Source organism: Eupeodes corollae, chromosome 1 (assembly GCF_945859685.1).
Source record: "Eupeodes corollae chromosome 1, idEupCoro1.1, whole genome shotgun sequence".
NCBI lineage: Eukaryota > Metazoa > Arthropoda > Insecta > Diptera > Syrphidae > Eupeodes > Eupeodes corollae.
Window position 1 is genome coordinate 53432446 of NC_079147.1, and position 21108 is coordinate 53453553.

The 21108-nt window shown below is 33.3% G+C and overlaps 1 protein-coding gene across 1 annotated transcript; it reads left to right on the forward strand.

Annotated features, from left to right (window-relative positions):
* The first annotated feature begins 4521 nt into the window (after window positions 1-4521).
* Window positions 4522-17379, forward strand: LOC129941572 (endochitinase). Its single transcript, XM_056050246.1, has 7 exons — window positions 4522-4770; window positions 14948-15569; window positions 15634-15757; window positions 15824-16315; window positions 16386-16595; window positions 16868-17038; window positions 17116-17379. Exons 1-7 carry the CDS (start codon window positions 4674-4676, stop codon window positions 17272-17274), a joined length of 1875 nt encoding a protein of 624 aa, XP_055906221.1. The 5' UTR covers window positions 4522-4673; the 3' UTR covers window positions 17275-17379.
* Window positions 17380-21108: the final 3729 nt, after the last annotated feature.

A 21108-nucleotide genomic window follows, 5' to 3' on the forward strand; every position in this document is an offset into this window, starting at 1 on the left:
TACTCTTGTAATTTTTATAATCGGTTCGATTTTTCAAATTGAAAATTTTGACACGTACGTACGTAAATCCGTTCGGGATACCATTTTTCGTAGTCCAAATCTCAAGAACCAATAACGATATCGACTTCAAATTAATTTCTTTTTACATATAATAATAACGAAAAATTATTTTGACTGACCCAAAATATTCTACTATCCAATTACACTTCTATTAAATTTTATAATACATAAGGGAACCTACTACCTGCATAATTTTGAAAAAAAAAATTGAATTAATGTTTAATGAAACTGAAAAGAAAATGTGTTGCCTCTAATATTTTACTAACAAATAACTGATGAATTAATACAACAAAGAATAATGTTTTTGGAATTTGGTAAAATTTTGAAAAAAAAGTAACATTTTTCTTACATTCAATAAAAACTTAAGAAAACATTATTAATAGTTAGCAAAATAGATTGTCGATACTAGCTCTTGAATTATAATCTGGTTTTATTTTATTGTTTTTAACACAAAATAATTTTTTTTTAGAATAATCCAACTGTCAGTTTATTCATATAAAATAAGAGTCCATAAAAAATATTACGCAAAATTGGTAAAAACTGATGTTCGAGTCTAAGATCTCGGGAATAGATAAATATAATGACTTCAAATTTATTTCATTCTATGCAAAAGTATTTACCGAAAAATGCCTTTTTTAAACTTTTTTAATTCTTGTTGTGTTTTGAATTTCATTAATATTGCGTGGTAAGGAATTCTAAAGATGGACTGAATTTACAAAAAATTGGCGCTCGGATGTTAAAAACGAATAGCGAGGATGAATCAGTTGACGAGATCTATGCGAGGTAGCAAAACTAATTTTTTCTAAACAGTATTGTGGTTGGCATGTAAGTAGTGTGTCAGAGAGCAAGATCAAACTGCGAAGTTCAAGATAATTTTCAAACGGCATATCCAGCAGCAGCGTAGCAAAATCAGATATTCTATCGTATCTTCGTAGGCCAAAGACGTAACGAACAGTACTATTAAAGGCAACATTGAGTTTACGTTTGCTTACGTAATTGCAGTTGCAGTATATTTCGCAGCCATATGTCAAAATCGGTAATATTAAAGTTTTGGCAAAAAGTAAACGTGTTTTTACCGGCGTAAAAGACTGGGTAACCCATAATGCACGTAGAACACCATATACTTTGCCGACAAGTCCATTTATATGATTGTCCCAAGTCAAAAAGCGGTTAAAAGTCACTCCGAGATTTTTGGCAGTTTCAACATATTCGATTGGATCATTGCTCAACATAATCGGCGGAAAATAATCAAGATCTCTTTCTAGATATAACTACACATTTTGATATTTTTGGGTTCAAAATAAGACCATTTAATTGGGACAAATTTAAAAATTTTTCCAGGTCTTCATTGACACAGAAAGCTCCATGCTCAATGAGTCCAAGTGGGCAGCTTAGGTACAGCTGAACGTCATCAGCATACATTTGACAAGAACAATTATCAACCAAGGATGGAAGTTCATTGACGGAAATAGAGAACAATAGAGGACCCAATATGGACCCCTGAGGAACACCAGAAGCAAGGGGCAAAAAATTAGACAAGGTGTCACCAACTTGAACTGCTTGCGTTCTATTAGTCAAATAAGAATAAATAAGCTTCGTAGCACATGGTAAAAAATCAAACTTCTACATAACTTAACTTGTCGAAAGCCTTTGAGAAGCAGAACCAAAAATGTTACCTCCAACGTTTGCCTTAAGTCTTCAGTGACGTTCAAAAGTGCTGTGATACAGCTGTGCTTTTTACAAAAACCATACTGTTTAGGTGTAAGCATAGAACTCGCCGTAAGATAAATATTGATTTGTTTCTGCAGAATTTTCTCAAAGACTTTCGACAAGCAGGAAAGGACTGAGATAGGCCTGAATTCAACGAATTTTGCGTTTTTTGGGAGTGGTATGATTTTGCCTACCTTCCACAGGTCAAGGTTTGGTTGAGTGTATTAACATCTACAACCTCAGCTGCCGCGTTTCTTGACTTTCCAATACCAATATTGCGTAAGTTCTTCCACAATTGTCGCCCGTTCAATGAAGTACTAAGCTGATGAGAGAAAGTTTGTGATTTGACTAATCGTATTTCAGCAACAACTTTGTTACGAAGCAAACAATACGTACGTCGCACTCAATCAACCGATAACGCTTCCAATTGTTGTACGCATCATCCCGTTGTTGCATTAAGATTCGTATGTTACTCGTAAACCATGGCTTATTATTTGGTTTTAAAATTTTAGTTTTTAATGGTACGTGAGTGTCATACAGTAGTTGAATATTTTGAGTTAAGAACTCCATTTGTTCATTTGAAGATGGCGTATAAAAAATACGATCCCAACTAACGGCCCTAGTGTGCTCTTCTAAAAGCTGACCTTTTACGTTGTTAAAATCACGAAAAGTGATTTTTTTGACAGAATAATCAAACTAAATTTTATCGTCAAAAAAATTAAATCATGCTTTGAGAAAGCAGGTGCGGAAAGCTGATCATACAAGGCTACGTCGTCTAAGTCACTAACCAAAAATAAGTCTAACAGTGAAGCATACCCACCGAGGTAATGAGTTGGTGTGCTAGAGTTTACTGGCCTTAAATTAAACATACGCATGCTATCAGACAAAATATTGTGGTTCAAAATGTTGCAATTAAAGTCTCCACATAGGACAATATTAGGAGAACCCAGCGAAATTTCTTCTAAAAGTGAAAACATCAATTTATACAAACAAAATTTTACCAGATTCTGAAAACGTTAATCTTTCTTTGCACAAAATTGTTTTGGAGATAAAATAATTTTGTAATAGTAAAATATTCGAGGTGACAAATATTTTTTTCAGTTTTTTGATTTATAAAAAACCGTTAATTGGATTTTTTTCCAAAAATATACTAATTTGGTATGACGTTACAATATAAAATATGCAATTTAAAAAATTTCTTAATTTCTTGAGAGCCCTTTCTGCATTATTATCTTTATAACAAAATTTATTTTAAAACGATACCTCTACTGGTTCTTGAGCTATGGACGACGAAAAAACGTCGCAAACGTACGGACGTACGAACTTACGTACACACGCACGCACATCAGACATCTTTCTAAAAATCTTTTATTTCGACTCAAGGGACCTTGAAACGTCGAGAAATATCAAAATTTTCAATTCGACAAATCGGGCCGATTACAATAATTTCCTATGGGAAGTCAAAAATGCTGCTAAAATTTGTAAAAATTGTTTTCGAATTAAGTATTATGCGAACATAGAAAGATATTGGTGCAAACTTTTAATCAACCTTTCGTTAAGGGTTTAATAATTTACAGGTTAGCAATTTGTTAAATATTTAACAATTTATTAAGGGACTCCAAAATTTTAAACCTTTCTCAAAATTTTTCGTTTTGCTAACTAGTAAATTGTTAATTTCCTATTATTAAAAAACGATCATCTTAACATTTCTTAAAAGTGACAGTTCGTGAAAATAAACAAAGCAAATACTCTTAAACGGTCTAACTTCTGCTTCTATAAGAATATTTGTTCAGATTTAGGAAATTGCTAAAAATGGCTTTTACACTTTTCTAAATTCTTTATTCTGGGCCTTGACTTCAAATTTATATTAACTATATTAAAACATTGTTATTAATATATTATTAAGATTTAATAAAAATCCAAAGATACGCACGGATGAGAAGTTATTAGTGCGGGTCGGATCTTAGCGTCTTTTATTTAAAATGATATTTTAGACAAACAACAAACCACCTAATATCGGTGAATGTCCTTTTTGCGAATCTTGATGTTCTTACTTTTAAAACAAAATATATTTGAAGTTGATAATTCGTCTGGTTTTTGCAAAATGAACATAATTTCAAAATTTTAAGTTTCACAAATCGAATTGATTTCAATATAAAATTAATAAATAAAAACAACTTTGCTAAACTATTAAACAAATTTTTATTTGCATTTAGTACAGTGCAAAACTAATACAAAACATTCTAGAATTCTAAAACAACAAAGTTCTAACATAGCAATCTGAGATAGCGAAAAAAAAATTAACAAGAATTTAAAGCATTCAATTAAATTCTATTGTAGTTCTAAGTTCCATGAACCCTGTGAAACGGGCGTCCGGTGACTTCAAATCACACATCATATTATCATAATGTACAATTCCTACCCCTCGCCTACTATTTCGTACATACATAGGTATTTTTAAATGATATGAGAAGTTCAGCGCCACTTAGAAATCATTAAAACTATCTTATACCCACCTTTCGATACCTGTACCTAATACACAACCTTATCATACCTTACTGTCCCCTAAACCCTGAACAACTTACCGACCAACTAAGCCAAGCACCTATTTTAAATGCCGCGTCCCATTCCATCTCCAAAGTCTAAACAATGCTCTGTCAAGCGCATCTATCAAAAGTGTCGCAGCTGGAACGTGTTTGCTGTCCATCAGCACAAAGAAACATAGCACACAATGATTTTCCCAAGTGATAACAACTCCAAACGCCAAACGCACCAACCAAACCAGAATCACAATAATTCCAGAGAAACGCAGCGCCCCAACTAACGCCAAGACCCTAGACCCCACATCCCAAAGCCGAGAGCCCCAAGACTACTCAGAGAGTGCACTAGAACAACAACGCTTGATGATATTTCGTTCTTCCTTTTCGTCGAGGTATAAAAAGCTCTTCAACCTTTCGAAACGTTGTCATTTGACTAAGTTACTTCACCTGTTCAAGATGGGTAAGTTAGTGTATCTTTTATTGTGTACCTCTTGTGGCTTGACATTTTCTTTTCTTTTGGATAAATTGTTTCTTGTTTATTTATTATTGTTGTTATTAAATTTTGTATACGAGTTGTACTATAACTTAACGTGATGAGTGCTTGAGCAATGTTTTGATTTCCCCGGTGTTTCTTTGTGTTGTACATTTATTTTTTATTACCAATAAGTTCAATCAACTGCGATTGAAATGGAATTCCTTGAAGAGCCTTCCCATTTAAGTTTGAGTTTGTTTAAGCCGAAACTCCGAATGCGGTTGATTAATTAGAATTCAAAGTGCGAACGTTAGTCAATTGTTTTCCATTAAAAATTAACAAATAATTTCACATACTCGCGTACTCGCGCTTCATTCATGGTGGCCAATGTAATGTTAGCAAGGCTTTTCCGCCATAACCGGCAAAGGCGGCCGCGTCCCGTCGTGTCGGCGGCGGCGTGGTGGCGGTGGTGTACAATGTTGTGTTTTATTTTTACTTAATAAGACATTGTAATACAAAAATAAAAAACAATTATACTTTGTGTTGTTGCTTTGTTGTTCCTTTATTGTTTAAAAAATAACATAAATCATTTATAAATTAAACAAAAATATCCACCAGTGACTTTGTGTTTCTAAGTTTAAAAATTTAAGAAATATTTAAATGATGACTTATAAAATATAAAACTAGTAGAACCACATAAATCCCGTTTATATTTGATAAATTCGAGCAAAAAATTTAAAATATTGTTTAGAGCGTAAAATCTTTTAAATCTCGTAGTTTTAGCATAAATGCATAGTAAATAATTAGAAAAAGGGTGTTTTTTTTTAACAAACAAGGCTTTTTTCAAAATTTAACGAACGCCTTGCGTGATGTATGTTTGTTAAAACATATTTTCTAAAATTTAATTCAAAAATACTCGTAACATTCAAATTATATTATTAATGTCATTTTAGAACGCGATTCAGAATTTTTAAAACAATTTTAATGGGGTTTTCCATTGGTAAAATAAATCAATTTATTTTGTATCTAGATCTGTGAAATCACAAATTTCCCTTTTCTTGCATTCACGGCAAAATATGTTGATTTATTTTTGGATTTAAGACCAAATCTGCAGATCCAGATTCACCTTTCTCTGTACTACTAACACGTTTTTTTACAAATGTTTACCTGGGGATTTGACAGCTCTACTGCACTCGTCAAATTTAACACCAAGTAAGATTAAAACTAAAACAATTTCAATTGTGTTCCACTGTGAAAAAAAAAACAATGTTTGCAATGAAATCTACCAATGGAAAACCTCATTAGATCCGTTTGTAATTGACAGATTTATTTTCTGTCATACTGACGTACACGTTTTTTCCTTTTTGGATAACTAACTTATCTGTCATTTTCCTGATGGCGTAAAAGCTGACATTGTGCAGTTTCAGACACCATAAGGGACTTAAAGGCTGAGTTCAAACTTCTGTTAGATGGGTACCTTGGATAGGTGGATCTTTAGATGCCTTGTTAAACGAGTTGGATAGCTGTATTGAGATAGCTGTCAAAAAATAAAAACAACTTTCAGCTGTTCACAAAAAGCAGAGAAACATTTAAGCTTCGAAGTCAAAAGTGTTTTAAGATAAAACATTTAATGGATGAATTCCATGATTCGTCGGACCTAGCAAATTTGTCATCTACAAAACGAGAACAAAATAAGTCAATTTTGAAGTTTAAAAAAATAGATCATAATTACATTCTGAAATTCGGAGGCAAATAGCTTCTTCATCGTCTATTAAGTACAGAACATCCTCAAATACAACTTCAACTAACATTTTGTATCTTTTTGTTTACCAACAAATACAAAAAGCTGAAATCAATTTTCAAGTTTCTTGAAATTCAACCACGTCTTGAATCAGCAACTCTTTCAGATACCTACATACCCCAGAAATTGTTCGATACCTTTGAATTCCTTTTTTGACATCTCAGCTGTTTTTGATCAGCTGTTATTTTACACGTAAAACACTAACAAAAGGTATTCGGATACCCTATCTGTCTGAGATTGAACGCAGCCAATTTGGAGTCAACTGCTTTCTAGTTAGTTTTGCAAGTTTCATAAACTTCAAACTTGGAACTTAACTCTATCTTCAGTTGATGGTGCAAAAACTACCAAAAACGTTATTGCCTACAAAACACAACTCAGGCAAGCTACGAGTTCATCTTGACTTGTATTTTAAAGGAATGTGGCCTATTCTTTTTGTAATTTTACAAAGAACTTTTTACATTAAACATGAAATCGAATTATGCAGAAAATGATTTAATAACAGAGTAATAAAATTCAGCTTTCAGATGAATGAAAAATCTTGATAAACTGTTAATTTGACTTAAGTAGACTTGACTTGATAGTTATTGAGCTTTTTCTTGACTTCCTTTCTCATGAACTTTCCAATAAAGTTGTCTTAATTGAAATGCAATTTTGTTCGCAGCTGGCCAATCAGATACAAGAAACTTGCCTTACTTTCAAGCCCCTTATGACGCCTAAACCTGCCCAATACCTACTACCTGTCAAGGGATTATTATTTGTGGTATAAATTCAAACCACCGAGAGGGGGGGGTACCAAGGTTACAAAAACTAACTCATTTGATAAAATTTAATAAAAAAGCCAAATATCTAAACAAAGTTTTGTGTAGCGTAAAGAAAGAATATTTTAGGTCAGAATGTTTTAATAACATTTTTGAAAATACAAAAATAATTGTTTAATTGATGCTTACAAAACTATGGAAAATTCGCCAAAATATGCAAAATAATCAGTATTTAATAGATGTTTATTCATATTAATAGATAAACAACTAAATTTTCCGTTTTCAGGAATAGTAGCTTCTTAAAAAGTTTAAAACCAAAGAATTTTTCAGACAAACGGTCTTGTGAATAAAAATAAGTTTGAACGTTTTTCAGAAGTAACAAAAACTAGATTAAACTTAAAGCTTTAGCTTGTTTTAGAAAATTGCAATATAAGTGTCTTCGACAGCGCCAAAACTAAAACGTACGACGGATACTCTAGCCTTTCCAATCATTTTTTTCGCTGCCAGGTAACAAATTTGCGCATAGTAAAGCATTCTACTCCAACCTCTTGTGCCTCACCGAACTTAAATGTATGTATGTTACTTAAGTATCTCAAAATATTCGGTTTCTGGCTCAAAGGCCTGATAAATCCCCAATTACAAATTTAATACACATTTACTTTTGAAACCTACAAGATCCTTTAAGACATCATCGGGAATGAACAAAGTTTTTAAGGTTGCCTTATTCGAATCAAACTTGGCACTGATTACACCTTTCAAAACCTCAGTAAGGTTTTCAAACAAATTAAGGCTTATGCTTAAGGAAAAGTGAAAGCTAAACAAAAACCACCATTTTAAGGAAAACAATGACTAGAAAGCCGCTTTTGCCGACTTGATTAAGCTTTATTTTATCCACCCGAAAACTAACTTTTGTTTTAACCCTTTGTTCCCGGCGATATAATTGTTTTCACATATTTGATTTAAAAGCTGAAATTTAGATAAAATAGTCATTCTTAAAAATGAATAGAAATTTTTTTTTTCATTCATTCAAACATAGTCCAACATCGCAGCAAGAACAGAACCACCTTGTACGGTGAGGCTCAGATTCTGTACTGCAATGTGCACACCGCCGGCCGCGATGAGCCATGTTTTGGCTTATGATCACATTTGTCAAACTGTTTTTCGTATGGCACTTTGGTCTTGACATTAGTTACTGGAGAACTTGGTCCTGCTTTTCTTTTTGTTGTTTTGAGCGTCTTGCTTCCAACAAGTGCTGAGCTAACAGATAACCTGAACATTTTGAGGGACAGTGTTGTCGAATCAGCTTTTCCATTGAATAATATGTACGAATTCAAGAGACACATATCCAGCAAATACCACATAATCCGATGCTACCATTTTTTCGATTTGCGGTCTATTTCATAAATTGATTTAAGCATATCCACCTAATCAACATATCCCACGTGTTTGTTGTAATCACTTACAAGCTGTGGACAAGAAACCTCCTTCCTACGGCCATCTTTTTGCATACGCATTGCAGTTCCTGCAACTGATGGATCATGAAGGTTACTCAGAAAATGCACTGATTTCTTATCCTTCCATTTTAAAAATGCTAGACCATCCTTACTCGTCAGTCAGATTGTCGTTGCTGCAAGGTTTTGTCATCAGTAAGATCAATGGGTGCATTTTTTCTTCCTCTACGAAAAGTTCCACAGGAGTAAATCATATCGGCTTGTAGGTCTTTTTGAAGTTTGATCGAATTGAAAAAATTATCAAAATAGGTGCAATGTTCTTTTCAAACTAATGACCTAGAAAGGTCCTTCATCACACGTGAACCAAGACCTTCTTATTTACCTGTCATGGTTTTCCCAGTGTAGATCTGAAACTGCCAGACATAACCTTTTTCATCAGTTCTAATCCAAACCTTGTATCCAAGTTTTATAGGCTTTAGGGGCATATATTGTCGAAAACAGCTACGTCCCTTGAATTTTATCATCGATTCATCTATTGATTGAAATTTGGATGGCTTTAGTGAAGATGAAAACGTTTCTGAAAGCTTTGAAATTAGGGGGCGCATATTATAAAGCTTATCATAATCTTGAGAACTTCTTTCTGGCTGTCGCAACTTGTCGTTCAAATGAATATGCCCAAGAAGGCTAAACGAAGACTGAACAAATATAATTATCTAGGAATCTTTTTGACGCCCATCATTAAGGCATAAAGATTTGTTTGGAATGCAATATTTTCAATCAGTTAAATTGGAAATAAATGAAGAAATACATCGGTACGGGTTTCTAAGTCATCTGAAATTGCGGGCCCGTTTTCTTCTTCTTATTCTGTTTTCATACCGAGCAAATAATTTCTTGACTTTGTCCAGATGGTTTGCTTAGCCCTCTACTTTTGTTGAAGAACAGGCAAGGGAAGATCATCTTCGCTTCTCCATTGACCTTCAAGGTCTCCTTGAAGCTCGTTAACAAAAATTTTGTTGAGAATTCATTGTTGTTTAACAACACAAAAAAATTAAGCTTGTTATGACTAAGACTTATTACTTGCGACATATAGGAACTATATGGCAAGTTTTGCATTCGTGCAAAATTTCGAACTCGAGATTTTAATCAAACATGATATTACGATGGTAGAGAAGTCGAAAAAAGTGGGTCCCGCGATTCCGTCCGGTCGGTTTTGTCTGTCTGTCCACGCTCCTACAGCCTAAACCATTGGGTCGATTGAGTTCAAACTTGAAAGTTAAGGTTTTGAGCAGATTCGCGTCAGGCGTTTTTTTAATTTTTTTTTTAAGATCAAAACTAACAGTGGCCCCCATACAATTTTTTTGGTCAAAAACCGAAAATTCGAATTTTCTCAAAAACAAACCGATAGATTTTTTTTAAATTTTCTCTAAAATTTTATTTTTTGACTTGGCTTCTTTTCATAAGAAAACCATATTTTTGTATTGCTCAGAAAAGGTACCGCTCATAGAACCGTTATTTTTTTTTTAATTTTCTCAGCAACTTATAAACTGATTTTAATAATTTTTTTTCTGAATAAGCTCCTATATTGCCTTAACAATATTTAATTAACAAAAATGCAATTTTTAATTGTTTGGATTTTTTAAAAAATATTGAATTTTTATTTTTCAAAACTCTATATCTCAAAAACGGGTCAACAATTTTTTACTAAATTCAAACGTAAGACGTATATTTACAATCGCTAAACAACTGCATTCCAAAAATATTTTTAGAACAAAATTGGAAAATTTTATATATAAAAAATTAATTTAAAAAAAAAACCGCTCTAACGATTTTCAAAATAAAAATTTGAAAAATCAACGGTTTTTTTATTAATAAAATGGCATTTAAATTTTTGAAGAAAAACCTATTGTTCAGGTAAAATTTTGAATCTTAAAATATTTTTTTTAAATTATTTTAACTGTGCATGAGCCCGAAAGAGCGCATTATTTTGACAAAATTGTAATTACATTCCTATCTTTCATCCAAATTAATGCATTTGGTACACATTTATATGATATATTTAATCAACAATCTATTTTAAAGTGTCTATCAAGAAGTAATATCTTGGTAACTTTGTATATGTGATTTTAAAATATTATTCTTTACGAATAAGGTTGTTTCACTTATGATTTACTGGCCTTCGCCTATATAAAAAAATAAATACTTAGTACCTACAAGTTAAAGAAACTTGCCAGAAAGAGTAGATATATGTATTTTCTATTAGAATAACTTTTTCAACGCATACACATTGTACCTATTTATAAAGGTATTACGTACAACTTCTACAACTACTGCTTACGTGTCACTTCTTAACTAAAATCCAAAGCGCACAAGAGTCTGACTGTAAACAACACATGAACAGCAATTTCTTGTACTTGTTCGTATGGTTGTTTTTTAAAACTTTAGTGAAAAAAATAGACTGAACGTAATAACTCCATGTTTGCGCTGAAAACTTGTAATAAAGAAGGAATGTAGTATGTACCTTCTAGCCACCAATAACATTCCTTCATTATCATCATAAACATGTCCTTATCTATCTATCTGCATAAAGCTAAGCACTCCAAGTGAACTATTCTATGGTCGTTTTAGACATCTACCTGCTACCTAACTACACAACCAATAGGCGATCGCCTTACAATTTAAACATTCATGGTCTGCCTCTTTCTTATCTTATTTATTTTCCATCCTGTTTCTTCTAATATGAAATTACAATAAAGCTATCTAAAGGAAAAAAGCTTTTAAGGAACAAGTTGAATCTATATGAATCGCATTGTAGCTTTATAGGTAATAGAAACCATTTTTTATATACAAAGATCGTACACAAGTAAAATCAGACTTATGAATGTAAATAAAAACATATACCGGTAAAAGATCCTAAACAGCTGACTTATGCATACAAAGGTTTGTTTCATCCCCTTATTATATACAATAAGCCATTTTGTTTGTTATATAAAGTGCACTGATATAAATAAAACAAAAACAAATTCATCAACCTTCATATGGAAGCTCTTTATGTGAAAACATATACGAGGATAGACTCAAATAAAATGAAGGAAATTGTGTTGACTTTTTTCGTCGAAAATTAATTATCTCCCTTATTCTGCTGGCTGCTTATGGGAATGGGAATAATATTTTTCTCTCGCTCCCGCTGAACACCAACGACTCGGCATCTGGTCGCCCCAAAAGTTTCTGCTCATGAGAGTACTATGGTTTTCATATACAAAGATCGTGCGGTTTTTTGACAATTTAAATGGCATTTATATCTTTGAAGCCAAACTTATTTTGCAGGTATATTTTTAAATCTCATATAAGTACTTTTTTAAACAGACTCTTTGCATTCAGGAGCAAGTTCGTGCGACCCAGTCGTGCATTTTATTAAAGTTTGAAATTGGGAGTTATTTTATTAAAAAAAAGAAGCTGGGATGCGACCCACACTGATAACTTCCCATCCCGTCTGTCAATTTGACTTGCTTAAAAGTGTGTACTTGTATCAATTATTACCAAATTTGTAGATTTTATTTTTTATGAAAAAACGGACTGTTGGATTTTTATATAAAAATTAGTGAATATCGAAAACAATATTTTCTGTGAAATAAAATCAGTTTGAAGCCAATATTTTTAATTTTTGAAAAGATAATTGAGTCGAAAATCAATTTTTACCAACTTTTATTGATTTTTTGTTAAGGTTTTATTTTTTGTAAAAAAAAAACTGTCAATTCGATACGTACGAACGTACGTCTTAGTCATAACAAGCTTAATTTTTTTGTGTTGTTTAACAACAATAAATTCCCAAAAAAAATTTTCGTTGACGTACGGACGTACAAACGTACGTACACTACACACGCACGCACAGACATCTTTCTAAAAATCTTTTATTTCGACGCTAGGGACCTTGAAACGTCGCGAAATGTCAAAATTTTCAATTTGACAAATCGAACTGATTACAATAACTACCTATAGGAAGTCCCTTACATTTTTTATTCAAATTTTAAAATACTAAAGCTCATAGCTATTCACGAAATTTTAACTTCATTCAAAAAGTTCTTTCATTCAAATTCGAAAGATATGGTTGAATCAAATAAACGAAGTATTTTGACTTACTACAGTAAGTACTTGAAATATTTAAATGTAGTTGCATTTTTTAAATTAGGTCTCTTGAATCACGTCTGAAGGCACGACAGAAAATAAAATTTAATCATACCAAACCGCATTATAAAGAGTTAACATGTGTTTGCATTCGGAATACCTCAAGAAAGCCGTCTAGGTCCATTTCTTTTTATGTTTATACTATAATATAATATTGTATCGCTGATTGCGATTGCTTTTTAGTCTGAAATAATTTCTATAGATGTCATATCGCATGATCTTGGTGGCCTGTCGAGTTGTGTGGCATGTGGCACAAACCACATATGCTCCAAGATGTATTCTTCTATGGAAGGCATAAAAAAGTTGGTTATCATATGACCATAACGCTCCGAATTGACGGTTACATTCGTTCCATCATCGTTTTCGAAGAACTAAGGTCCAATCACACCTCCGGAATAATGGCTGAATCACAAGCACGCTTCAGCTTCGTCTGCGTTACGGTGAGCCTGCTTCGAAGTTCCTTTGAATGACATTTATATTATTTCATCCCTCGAAATATTTTGTTTGTTGGCATATTTTTACAGTTGTTGAGCTGTCAGACAAAGCAAATATTCAGATTAGTGAACTAGAGCTTATGTTTGGAGTCTTATAACGTTACATTACGTTCTTTTTCTTACGATTGTCAAAGGTCGAAGCTCCATTCTGATAGCATACATTTAATTCCTCTGACTGAACTCGAAAACGTCAGGTGAAGCCGAAGTTGAAGTGTGTTTGTGATTCAGCCATTAAGAGCGCACCAAACAGAGAATTTGGATGTAATGGTCTCTCTTCAAATACTTGAGAATTCTCAGAACCCCAAATACGACAATTGTGTTTATTAACATACCTATTGAACGAGTAGCTGAAGAAAATTTTGTTGGAAAAATCGCCGCCCAACGCCTGTGGTTTAAGCACCCATTAGACGTATCTACGACGTTGTGAATGGCCAGCTGGCTTTAATTGTTGTGTGATGCAAAATACGCCATAATGTGCCGTAAGACAGTCCTAATTCCTGAGAACAATGAGGAATCTATACATTCGATTCTCCGGCACCACTTTTACGTACAGCTACGATATTTTCAGGGGTACGAGCGAAATGATGCACAGGCCTTAAAATATCTGCAACAAATTGAATCTCTTAAAATGTCTTCACAGTTCTGCCAATTGCTTGCGTAGCACGATATTTGGTTGTGGCAGAACCATCATTTTTATAGGAGGTTTTAACAATTTTTATGCTTTGTGCTATAGTTAAGCGATCCAATTTCATAAATGTCAGACATTCAACTGAAAAAAAATTGGTTTAACAATTTAGTTTGACAGATGTCGAATTCCAGTCCATTACTTTTGATACCGCAAAATGTATAAACCGTTTTTATCAATAACTTCAATTTTGCTCATGCTTGTAGTACCCGTGGCATGAGGGTACTTAGTTGGACTGTCATGCCAGAGGTCTTGGGTTCGATCCCTGCCTATGCCATCTAAAGTCTTTTCACGGGTAATGCCTCTTGCGAGGAATTGACAAATTCTCCAAGAGTAACTCTTGTCATGAAAAAGTGCTTTCTCAAATTAGCTGTTCGGATTCGGCATATAAACTGTAGGTCCCCTCCATTCCTGACAACATTACTCGCACACAGTAATGGTTGACAGTTGTAAGTCACTAGGCCCTAGTTCTCAAAGTTTTTTTTTTTTTTGAAACACAACAACGTGTTGTTTTCAAAAACGCTATTATTTGATGTTAAAGTAAAATATTTATTGACTATTTTTAAAAAACAAACACTCCTTGCGGTAAAAAAGCTATCAATTTAATTTGTTTATGTAAAAATAAATGTAGCTGAGTTTGATTAAAAAACATGTTCAAGCCACTACTCCCGCACGTTAAGAACTTGTTTACAAAAACCATAAATAAAATTACCAGTTTTTACTTAAAGAAATAAAATTGAAACTTACAAAAACAAATGTTGCAATAAATTGTTTATGTTTTGTTTCTTTTTCAGTTAAAACCACATTAATTATCCCATTGCTGCTATTGGGCTTTGCATCAGCAGCTTTAGCATCAGAAGATCAACCAGCTCGTATTGTGTGTTACTTCAGTAATTGGGCTGTTTATCGTCCTGGAATTGGACGTTATGGCATCGAAGATGTCCCAGCTGATTTATGTACGCATTTAATTTATTCATTTATCGGAGTCGATGACAAGAGCTGGCAAGTTATGGTCATCGATCCAGAATTGGACATCGATCAAAATGGATTCAGGAATTTTACAAATCTCAAAAAATCTCATCCAAATTTGAAGCTTCAAGTAGCCGTTGGTGGATGGGCTGAAGGTGGTAAGAAATACTCACAAATGTGTGGTGTCAAGGAGCGACGAATGACATTCATTCGGAGTGTTATTGAGTTCATGAAGAAATACAATTTCGATGGATTTGATTTGGATTGGGAATATCCCGGAGCTTCAGATCGTGGTGGTAGTTTTGGGGATAAAAACACGTTCTTGTACTTTGTTCAAGAATTACGTAGGGCATTCGATCGTGAGGGCAGGGGCTGGGAAATTACTATGGCTGTGCCAGTGGCTAAGTTTAGGCTTCAAGAGGGATATCATGTTCCGGAATTGTGCGAGTAAGTTGGAAATACGATTGTGTCCTTAATTTTTGAGTGGTTTTTTAATGAACACAAATTTAAGACTCTTAGACGCTATTCATGCTATGACTTATGATCTGAGAGGAAACTGGGCTGGTTTTGCCGATGTTCACAGTGCCTTATACAAACGTCCCCATGATCAATATGCTTATGAGAAACTCAATGTGGTAAGTAGTCCTTCAAACCGTTTTTGTTATAAGGCCCTCTATTTTTAAGTGTGTGTTTTTTTAAAGAATGATGGTTTGGCCCTTTGGGAAGAAATGGGCTGCCCAGCAAATAAGCTCGTTGTTGGAATCCCCTTCTATGGTCGTACATTTACTTTGAGCAATTCTAACAAAGACTACAGCATGGGAACGTACATCAACAAAGAAGCTGGTGGTGGGGCACCTGGCCCCTACACAAATGCCAGTGGCTTCTTGGCCTACTACGAAATCTGTACCGAGGTTATGGATGACACCAAAGGATGGACTGTCAAATGGGATGACGCCGGAAAAGTACCCTACACCTATAAGGGCAACCAGTGGGTTGGCTACGAGGACCCCAAGTCAGTTCAAATCAAGATGGACTACATCAAGGAAAAGGGCTATGCTGGAGCTATGACTTGGGCTATTGACATGGACGACTTCCACGGCCTTTGTGGGGCTGAAAATGCTTTGTCAAAAATTTTATACTACAACATGATCGACTACAAAGTTCCACCACCAACCAGAGAAACAACTCCAAGGGTAAATGTCTAGACATTCCGTCGTCAATAAGTTGCTGTTCTGATGGTTAACGTTTTTTTTTTTCTTCTAGCCTGATTGGGCGAAACCACCATCGACAGAACCATCCGCAGACGAAGTAAACATTGTTCTTGAGCCAACAACAAGTCGGCCAAGGCCGAAACCAAAACCAACAACAACCACTAGCACAACTTCGACTACAAAGCGTCCTGTCACAGCCGCTGCCGCCACAACAACAACCACCGCTGCCGCACCATGTGCAACAGCAACAACAACAACCCAAGTAAGTTCAAAGGAATTTATTTTTAAATAAAATCAATTCTCGGTCTGCCTTGATTGACGAAGCGTCTCTGAGGCGTTTTGTTCTTTTTCACCGAATTCCTATTCGCACGTTAAATGCAATCGATCTAGATTGTTCCTAAAATAAAGGTGAAGTTCAAGAGAAAACATTTAACAAATGTCATTGGTATTGAACTTTGTGATAACAAATCGATGACAATTTATAAAATTCGATAGAATTGTGTAAATTTTTGATTTGGTTTTGTCTATTTTAAGAAACCAACAACAAATTTAGATCATGAGGTGATTGACCAACCTGCTCAAGCCGATACCGGGGAGGGCGGAACTCAGCCGTCATCATCGGCTGAAGAAGTCGACGAAGAAGATGAACTGTCAAAGATTGATTGTTCGACCAGGGATTATGTTCCACACTCAGATTGTAGCAAGGTGGGTGTTTTAGATGAGTTTTTATTTCTTGAATTGAATCTGATTTGGTTGTTTCTTTGTTTTTTTTTTTTGCGCAGTATTACCGCTGTGTCCATGGAAAGCCAGTGGAGTTTAGCTGCAAGCCTGGTACAGCTTTCCATACTATGACTCATGTGTGTGATTGGATTGAAAATAATGATCGTTATTATTGCACAAGACTGAAGAAGAGCGATTTGGAAAATGACATAAGGAGTTAGAGAATGGCTGTGAGATGCTTTTATTTTAATATGGGAAATCTTTATAATATTTTGAAATGTATAACGATGTAATGGACAAAAATATAGTAATTTTATGAAAGTGAACATAGTGTTTTACATACATACATAAAAATCATATCAATCATGAATGATAAAAAAAGTAGAAAATTCAGCAGGTAAAAAAAAGGTTAAAAGAAGCTTTTACTTAAAGTGAATCAAAGACTCCTGCGTGCGTAACAACACCGATCTACTCGTATGTAGATGAGAGATAGATATTTATTATTTCTATATAAAATTACGTTTTTGATAAATTGTCATTGCACAGTGTACAATGAAATAAGTTCAATACAAAAATCTACGTAAATACCTACACTTCGAATCACATTGACAGACACACACTTTTTTCGTTTTTTATTTGACGGTATTATTCAAATCCTTTAATATTTTGGGAAAAAACCCGAATGTTTAATGAATAAGGTAGGTATGTATAAGTTTAATTTTTAAACAAATAGACGAGTTCCTACTCACCGCTTAAAAATGTTCTTTAATGTTCTTTAAAGAAGGCTGACAAAATGTTAATAACATAATATTCATCTTAACCTTACATTAACACATTTCAGAGGCTAAAGTGGCAACTTTAGTAATACAATTACGAGTATTTTAAAACACTTATGTCCAGCAAGATATGGTCTAACTGTTTTATTTGGACGACTCCGAAGCATGAAAGCATTTGAAGTTTTCTTAATATCTTATCTAAGAAATGTGAGACATTGTTTTAAAACATAGCTCTTTTTTCAAAAGTAGAAGAACGCTATAAAAATTCAAAAACTAAGAAAATGAGAGAGGATCTGATATGAAGAATTGTCGGTCTTTTTTTGACGTAGTTTTTTCAAATTCAATTTTCGGGAGTCTACCATTTTTATCGCTATCAGCCTGCTCGTAGATGCGGGAAAATATTTTATCTTAAAGGAGGCAACAAAACTTAATAATAGTTTAAAGAAAAATGTATGGGTGTTAAATTTAAGTAAATAGGTGCATTTAAGTACCTAGTTTCTAAAAATATTGAATAAAAATAAATTAGGCTAAACAAATGAGTTGGGAAGAAACTTTTGTGGCTCTCACAAATTTCACTTTGCACCTCTTTTTACTTCAAATATCATGAGATTCGAAGCCTTTGTATCAATAGATATGATAAGTTCATTATGTTTTTCAATAAGCCATTAGTTTAACAAAAGTGTCACTATTGAAAGTTTTAAAAAATATATCGATCACTTATTGAAAAAAAAATCGAATTTTCGATTTTTAACCAACTAAATTGTATGCTATAAATAATGAAAAGAAAAACACCTTACGCTTATCGGCTTAAAATCTTAATTTCCCAGTTTGAACTGAATCAACACAAGGCTTTGAGATGTAGAGGCCAGGACTGGCAGATAGACGGGATCAAAGGACCCACTTTTTTTTTACTTTTCCACCATCGTAATTTCATGTTTGATTTGAAAGCTCGAGTTCGAAATTTTTACGAATTATGAATTTTTTAGAAGTAATTTCAGGCGAGTTTCAGGGATTTAAAGGAAACTCAATATCAATTTGATGATCTCTTATTCAATGTTTCTTTATGAGAACCTAAACATTTGCTCTTTTTCTTAAACATACATTTTATAAAAATAATTTATAGCATTACTAAATTTCCAAATTCTAAATTGTGTGAATCAGAAATGTTCGTTTTTTTAACAACAAACCACTTTTGGAAAAATGTCATTAAATTACAAACAAATCTTAAGATAACATATTTAATTATACAATTTAACTGTTTAAGCATTATGCTCATATGTCCACCCCCCTGGACCGTCCATTGGTCAAAAGTTGATGAATTTGTGCGTTATTGGAAAAAGGCTGAATTTCTGATTCATATTATGTTCTTGGTCCAATCCTCAGTTAAAGGTAGTATTTTAGGAAGCAACGTTTAAGGAAGTAATATATAAATTTTGTTTTTAAATATAAAAATAAATAATTAAAAAAATATCGAAATTCATATCCATTAATGCAATTTAAATTTAAGGGAGAACATTAGAGAACATTAAAAAAAAATCGCCTAGAGGGGTCATGACCCCAAAAATCACATATTACAGGACCATGAAGCTAGATTTTCAAAGCTCTAAAATGATAACAGTCACTTAATAATCGATTCTGAAGCTTTCCCGCAGTTTTCTGAATTATTTGATGGACAACAATGGACCACACGGACAACAAAATCCCGGATTTAGGGCAATTTGTGAACTTATTACCATGGCCCTTATAGTCTTTTGACCTGAACATTATTTAAAACGTGTGCGGATGGCTTTCAAGAAAAGTCTACAAAGGTAATCAAATCCATGAAACGGTCCTGGGCACGAATTTGGCTTAATTATCTGACAGCACTATATGAATCCATATACCACTGGATACTTGAAGTAATTCAAAAATCAAGAGGCTGCACACATTAATACAAATTATTTTAATCTATTCAATAAAACTAGTATTTACCTAAATCATAAGATTTTTTATTATTTTCTTTACTTTAAAGGCTAAATTAAGATCTAGTTCCTATTCATGTGAAACAAAAAAACAAGTATTTGTTATGACCTTCTTCGGAAAAACCTGCATAAAATTAAATAAAATTAAATACATACTTAATACATATACATATCTAATTCAAACCACATTTGCGTTTTTCCAAAAAACCTAGGATTTGAAAAATCTGTCAAATTAAAAACGAAAAAAGCTTGCCACTATTCATGTGACACGAAGTGTATATGAGTTAATGTACTTCATAGAGTAAGACGAATAGAATATTAGTGATATATCATGTAAGAAGTCGAATATTCAGTCGACTTTCACTGCTTGGCAATATCTTATGAATTTTTGGTTTGTGACTACAATATTCTTTTCAATGATTATTACAAGTTTTTGACACAACACGAAGAATCATTTTAAGGATCTTACTTTGGATTATTCGCAACACAAAGTAAAAGCTGAAAAACGACTTTGAAAATAATGAGCTTTTTATGGTTGCTGAGTAGAAAGTTTCGATTTATTAAGGAGTACAATAATCCAATTGCTAGGTTTATCTTATTTAAAGTGTTTTATGTATGTTCCTTAAATGACAGAACTAACCTAAGGAATATCACAGTCATAAAACTTCAGATTTTAGCTACGTAAAAAACGGTACTTTCTTTTATTGTGGAAAAGATAGCTTGACGTTTCCCTGCATTTGTTTTCATTTCTCAGTGTTTATAAATATTTCCAAATATAAGGTTAAGATCTTTTTGCAGGTCATTGAAAATTGAAGCGTATTCACCTGAAGCATGTACAGCAATAACATCTACGTACATTCCACATTCACAATTTTGAAGCTTCGGAAAATCCGGGGTGTAAATATTTGAGAAATATTAGATCCATTTAACACATCTTTGAATTGTCTTAAGGCTAATAATCTTTCAATTATGATTAGATAAACTGGAAAATCGCCATCGAAGCTTCTAAATAACTTACTTTACGCAATCTTTAACCATGATTTCAACCACTAAATAGAAAGGGTGCAAAATGAGATGGTTGCCAGTAAACCAGTCTTTCCTTAATATCTGGAAATTAAAGTACAAGAATATTCAAGATGAGACATAGAGCGGTTTTTATTTCGTATTGTTTTGTAAATATTCCAAAAGAGTTTCCTGTTAGAAAATAAAGAACTTTTTACACCTCTCTCATTTCGAACATTTCGTTTTGCCAGTTTTGGGTTCAATGCCACTCTGTTTCATCTAAATCTTTTTTCCGGTATTACCTCTTGCAAGAAAT